This window comes from Alosa pseudoharengus, unplaced genomic scaffold (genome assembly GCF_046254945.1).
Source record: "Alosa pseudoharengus isolate Yale_2024_CS ecotype anadromous, Long Island Sound unplaced genomic scaffold, YU_APseudo_1.1 YU_APseudo_1.1_scf_24, whole genome shotgun sequence".
Lineage (NCBI taxonomy): Eukaryota > Metazoa > Chordata > Actinopteri > Clupeiformes > Clupeidae > Alosa > Alosa pseudoharengus.
Window position 1 is genome coordinate 11,436,765 of NW_027468689.1, and position 6,853 is coordinate 11,443,617.

Genomic DNA, 6,853 nt, shown 5'->3' on the forward strand with positions numbered 1-6,853 from the left:
TTTTGTACTGTACTTGTTTTAATTATATCTTCAATGTGTCTGAGATGTTGTTTGTCCATCTGTCTGGTGAGCCAAACACAAATGTCCACTATGGTGTAGGCTAGCTACATTAAAGATTTATTTTATTGTATTCTAATCCACCATGCGTAATGTAGGGATGGAGAATGCTTTTCAAATAGCCTATATTTAGGATTCAGCTGAAAAACTCTAGCGCTCTTGAAACACTCGTTTGGAAAAGAATGGATAGGCTTTCATGTGATGTCGTGGTCTTATCGCCCTCTCACGGTAAATTGCACGGATGAATATTACATGATTTTGTGCTTCTTTGTCAATCGGACCTTCGTCAAAATGAAACGGCATTGTGTGACAAGTGTAAAAATAGCGGCCTGATTGAACATGTACTGAAATAACCGAACATAATTGAACATAACCTGAACAAAACCTACCCCCTACCAGGTTAAGTTCAGAGCCTATGTTACCATAGTTACTTACATAGCCTGATCATTTTGAGCTTTCTGGAACTGAAATCGCAGGTTTACAGTTTACTCTGGGTTTACATACCCAGTTCAGTTCAGAGCCTATGTTACCATAGTTACTTACATAGCCTGATCATTTTTGAGCTTTCTGGAACTGAAATCCCAGGTTTACCGCTAACTCTGGGTTAACATACCCAGTTAAGCCAGTAAACCTGCTTTCTGGAATACCCCCCAGGTCTTTTACAGTATTATTATGTGTATGTACTGTAAATGAATGCATGTATGCATACATAATTATGGAGGTCTTGAAAATAAAAACGTGAAATTCTTACAATAAAAATGTGTGATGGTCTTAAAAATAATAATGTACAAAAATAAGCCAATGGGAATCCAGTAACTGTCATCATATCCCACCCAAATCACAACATTCATTGTGGTTGTTTGCTTGTGAAAGTGTGTGAATCACTCTCCTAAATTTTCATTCAAATACTACATTAGGCTATGTTTGCACCCGGAATTAGCACATAAGAAACATCTCTTACATTTTCTTTGCTTTTATGCAACCATTTTCATACAAATGATAAGATTTCTGAACCCTGACTGACAAAACAGTCCTTCGTTCTCTGCACTTGTCTATTAAGGGTACAGAAATATTAATTCTTACATTTGCATTGTCCCTCTTCAAAAACAGACTGCCCTAAGGGGTCACGCCCTTGGTAAAATCCACTTTCGGTAATTGTTTTATCAGTGAATATAATCAGTCAGTATATCCCTGTCATTAAAAATACATTTGTAAAAATGGTAAAATAAACACCAATTTGTTCGGTTTAATCTGGCAGTTCATGACCACGGATAGAGTTTGAGAAAATAACACAAAATACCACTAAAGACACACATGTTTTAATAATGATTTCTGAAGTTTCCAAAAATCAGCCTGTAGAGGCTCTCAGTTATTTAAAATATACTATGCTGTCAAATAAGTCTATTTACATTTAGATTTACAATTAACTGATAGAAAGTCCAAGCAGAATTCCAAAGCATTACAGATGGCCACCATTATTTCTACCCAGGGTGACTGAATTTTGACAAGTAATTCAAAACTTGATATATTTCTTATTCCAAAAGTAAACACAATTTGATAAGCTAAGCGCGTGAAAACACCCATTCATTCTTTGTGTTGTTATTTCTGCTCTTTCCTCTCTCACACTTTCTTTACACATGCACTCATGATCCGTGTCAGACACACACTCAGTTACAGCCTTCGAGAGGCGTTAAAAAGCTAAAGTTTACAGCCTCTGAGATGCCGAGAAAGATTCAAGTTTGACTTTGAGACTTGTTTACCTGCCAACAGAGTGCTGCCCTTCTCTCGCCCCACCTGTGGCATGTCGGAGAACGCTGCCATGGCTGCTGCGGGCGAGTGCCAACGGGCTCTCCTCAACTCAGTGTCTGGCAGCCCCCTCCGTGGAAACCCTCTCTTGCCTCCTCTCCTCTCCTCTCCTCTTCGCCATAATCCCTCCCCCCTCTGCCAGGGGCGGAGCCTCGTCTTCGTTAGGGATTTAGAATCAGTGGTGGTACCAATCAAGCGCAAGCAAAGAGCATCGCACAGGCACTACCGCCAAATTCTGACCGCTGCAGCTGAACCCCATCTCTCTCTCTCTCTCTCACATTCACACACACACCCTTCCTTTCTCTCTCTTTCTCTCACACACACACACACACAATCTTTCTCACTCTCTCTCTCTCTTTTTCTCTGCCCAGAGGCCTTGCCAGACTCGAACAGTTTCAAGCATTGATTTCCCATATTCTATTGTCACTTCCAATTGTTAACAATCCGTCAGGCCAGATGAGTAGAGCGCTGCGCCCAGAGTGTGTGAGCATGTTTGCTGGACACACACAGGCATGGGAGGCTGAGTCAGTGTCTCTTAGTCGGCCTGAGCCTGTTGCTTTCCAATTGACAGGTAACTCTATGATACGATGTTCTTATACGGGCTCTCTCGAGCTGACTGTTGGAGCCGAACATCGTTGAGCGGAGAGGAGGACCGCCTATCAGATCACGACTCTCACATCCCTAAAATCCCTTCGTAAACCTCTTAGGGCCACGGTGGGGGAGGATGTGCGGTGTTTTCGCCTGCTTGCAGGGGAAATCTTCTGAATGACATGGCTCATATCAAGCGCAAAAGATTGCGCTTGGCCTTTGCGCATTTGCAAAAGTGATCAAATGAGCAATGGAGATGACATGACAGGAGTATGTGAAGGGGGGGGGGGTTCAGAGTTGAGCTTATGCATGAAGGTGTGTTTAAGAACCAGTGAGTTTGGAAGAAGAGGATGTAATAGTTGTGTATAGGTGTGTGTGCCTGCTATATGCATGAAAACCAGTGTGTACTATTAGGATGTGTGTGCAACTAAGTGCTGAAGTTCAAGTGTTTTGAGTGTGTGTGTGTGTGTGTGTGTGTGTGTGTGTGTGTGTGTGTGTGTATGTGTGATTATGAGAGCAAAACATATACTACTTTGTGTAAGCTGTATTTGAGTGATCAAGCAGGAGAGGGGGAAATAGAAAGAGAGAGGGAAATAGAAAGAGAGAGAGAAAGAGAGAGAGAGAGAGAGCCCATCTGTGGGCATCACAGCGCATCATGAGCACATCTCAGCGGGCAGACGGTGGAGCGGACCGAGGTCAGGGCCAAGCACTTATGGTCCTGGGAGAGCCGCTCACACAGTTAAAAGCCTGCCACCATTTTTAACCTCACACTTCCTAACAGGCCAGCATCTATTCCACACATCACAGCCCAGCCACAACCCCAGCCAGCCCAACACCCCCCCCCGGTCCACAGCATCAGCCCCCTCAGATGTGAAAGCACGCACAACAACCAGATGGCCGTATCACACTGAGAATGACACTATGACATGAGTCAACAGGAATGGCATTAGTCATTACTATGCATTTCAAACACATTATTTAATCTCTCTCTCTCTTTCTCTGTGTGTGTGAGTGTATCTGAGTTTGTGTTTCAAGATATCCAAATAATTCTGCCCCATGTCATTGCTGTAATTACATATTCGCATACTTTTGAATGCCGTATTTTTTGCTTTCTTTAACAAGAGATACATGGACCTGTCTGACTCACTTCACAAAGTGCATCAAACACAGTCTACTTGCCCTCTTCCCAATAACTGCCCACAGATCTTTTCTTATGGAAAGTGACTCTCACTACCTTTAAAACCCTTTGCTTTCAACAGAGTCTTAAATCTCGCTGAGCAGTCTTAAACCCCGCTCTGAAGGGTCAACGAATTTGACTTTTCATTTGCGGTTCAGTGCGATAGAGAGTCAAAGCAAGGAGTTCTGTTTTCACACTATCTGCTGCTGTCTAAGGCATGAAGTCCTTTTTAGGTCATGTTCGTGTCCCTGCCTACCCTGGAAATCCAGAGTTCTCACGAGAGCACAATGGAATTGTCTCTGACGGAACACTGGCAAAGAGCAATGATGCACGTTACTTTTACCCCAACATTCCGGGAAACCAGCTAAACTGATGAAGACAGGTTGCTACAACATTGGAGGACAGTACACATTGGTCGTAGTGTTATCTGATTGCGTCGAAGTCCGAAATAATTCAGAGTAAACATGGTCTAGTGTTATCCAATTGCGTGCAGTGAGATTTTTAAATGCATGCTTGTTGCCGCCCCTCGAGTTGGGCCATTACATTGTTCTTTGCCAGACCCTTAATCTTTCTAGATTAACAGGGTCTGGATTTTCCAGACTAGTCCCTGCCAGTTGGTTTGCTGATTGGCTATTTGATAAACTTAACACACCTTATATGTGATTTTGGGAACTCTGTGATGAATGGAAATGAAATATATGACGATCGAAAACTCATGAATATTTCCATATTTTGACTTTTTGCAGGGGGGAAAGCATACCATAATCTGAAGCAGAAATAGGATACTCCACGCACCATCCAGTTGAAACCGCAAAATCAGGTGTTTCACAGGTGTAGGATGGCAGACTATAACAACAGGAAACGGACTTGAGCACACCGATTAAACTTGAAGTCTTTACCTAGTGCAAACAAAAAACCCGACAACTCTGTGTCTTCATCAGAGTAGACGAGTAGGAGTCTGATAAAGACACAGTGGACATTTTATCTGGACATTAATCATAACTCTCGGTTGCCGCTTTGGGTCGAATCACTGACGCAGGCTACCCCACTAATAATGCCCTGAATGGTACGAAACTTCTACAGTAGTACAACTATGTTCTTTACTCATAAAACGAGGCACTGAAAAGTTTGTAAATACACCAGGAGTTTAATTTAAATAACACTTGCCTGATTGATGCTACTATACCGCTGCGTCAACGTTACTTCCGTGATTTGGGAAAAGCCTGTAAAAGTCCTGGCAGGAAGCATGCATAAGGATGTAGATCCAGGAATGCACTAATATTTTGTTTGTAGTACCAGTTTGCAACAATTATTAGTTAACACTAAGTTGTAAACACTTCGGAAAAAAAATATTAAAAACTGGATATACCAAAAAACGTTGATGTAATTTACAGGTAGTCTTGCATTGCATACAATTAGGCTTTCTCTGAACTACATTTTCCAAAGGTCAGCTTTCGTGCTTGTGTCACAACTTCAGAACGGCTTGACGCACATGCTTCAAATTTGGTGTGAACATTTGTATGGACTCAATGATGAAGTCAAATGTCAAGGTCAAACCCACCTTGAGTGTGATATCTCAAGAATGCCTGACAAACAAGGTTTTTTGATACGAGGGTTTGTATGAACTCAAAGATTAAGTGATTCACTGTTTGTTTTTTTCAGGAATCTCCCCACCAACATTAACCCAGCAGCTTTCCATCCACTATTGTAATTCCTCTGGCATTACATTTCTAGTTCATATTGTTACCCAGTTTTTTTGTGACAGGTACTTAACAAGAGTGTAATAACTACAAAACAATCCCCCCCCCCCCCACACACACACACCCCTTTATGAACCTTGGAACCCTGGCTGGCAATATTGCCCATCCAGTGTCAGCAGCCCAAAGGCTTGCTGTTGCTTCACCTTTTGACTTATACAGTCCTGCCAAAATGACTTATATGTAATATGTACTTGTATATTTAATAATGATAATAACAATATGTTCTTATACTATTACAATAATAATATCCATAATGTGTCAAATATTCACACGTATCTTATGTTTCATACAGCTGGGGTCAAACTGACCCCAAGGAAACCAATGTACAAAATATTTGTACAGGACATTGAAAACATATTATTGTACACATGTCATGCTTACTCTGTTGTACCCTTCAATTGAGAAAAAGTCATTAAACATGAAGCAAAAAAAAAAAAGTGAACCATATATTTTATGATGTTAAACCTTGCTTGGATAACAGGCGGGTTAAGGAAGGTGGAGAAGACCAGCTGATTCACTGGCTTACTTTTATCAGTGTAATAACAAAGCTCTGCCCTGTTCTCTGCCCACACAATAAGCTTTTCATGCATTGCACCCATACAAACACAAACACACACACACACACACACACACACACACACACACACACACAAACACACACAAGAAAAACTCAAAATATTGTTAAAATAGAAGCTTTCAATGGAGTCTCAGATATCAGATAAAACCCTTTCAGAAAAATCATGAGTTTTCTTCCATTCTTGCTCATCACTACAAGAGGGTAACTAACTCAGTTAGAGCTCACGTTGAAGCAGCTCATTCAACGCTGAGAGCCACTCCAGAGGCAAAGGGAAACACTCAACACACAGGCATGGCATAAACAGTACATTCATTATGGGTGTCATATTTCAGCTATACTTACCAGAAAGATGTGTTCACGCTCACATGGACTGATCTTCCCGGTATCTCTCTCTCTCTTTCTCACTCACTCACTCACTCTCTCTCTCTCAGGTCTCTCTGCTTAGGCAGTCAGTCTGGTTCGAATCCCAGCTCTAGACGGAGAGTGAAATCAGTGCCCTGTGAACCTTCCCCTCTTCTCCCCTCTCTCTCTCTCTCTCTCTCTCTCTCTCTCTCACTCTTTCTCTCGCTCTCCGCTCCTGTGTGTGGAGACACTTGACGTGTTGCTTGCAGAGCAGCTGGTTGGAGCAGGGGAGAAGTGCAAGTCTGTGCGGCTCCGAGCGTCCGAGCTCGTTCAGCTGTTCACTCTATTCCTTTCCCTCCCTCTCTCTCTCTCTCTTTCTCTCTCTCTCTCTCTCTCTTTCTCTCTCTCTCTTTCTCTCTCTCTCGCTCTCTCTCACTCCGTCAGTGCGTTGCTCTGCCGCTCGCTCCTGTGCTGGCACAAGCTCTTGCTGTGGCGTGCATCAGAGAGAGAGACAGAGATGCTGTGGTGGCTCTGATCCTCCTCCTC

The 6,853-nt window shown here is 42.5% G+C and overlaps 1 protein-coding gene across 3 annotated transcripts in view; it reads right to left on the reverse strand.

Annotated features, from left to right (window-relative positions):
- opn4xa (opsin 4xa) overlaps positions 1–6,376 on the reverse strand; it is a 38,256-nt gene extending 31,880 nt beyond the window's left edge. For 2 of the 3 annotated variants that reach the window (XM_076303138.1, XM_076303140.1), the window contains exon 1: positions 1,818–1,921. In XM_076303138.1, the coding sequence (XP_076159253.1) occupies positions 1,818–1,878 (61 nt within the window). In that variant the 5' untranslated portion in view covers positions 1,879–1,921. Of the gene's footprint in view, positions 1–1,817; positions 1,922–6,307 lie in introns of those variants that run through there. The other variant, XM_076303139.1, reaches the window with a different exon arrangement.
- Between the last annotated feature and the right edge of the window lie 477 nt (positions 6,377–6,853).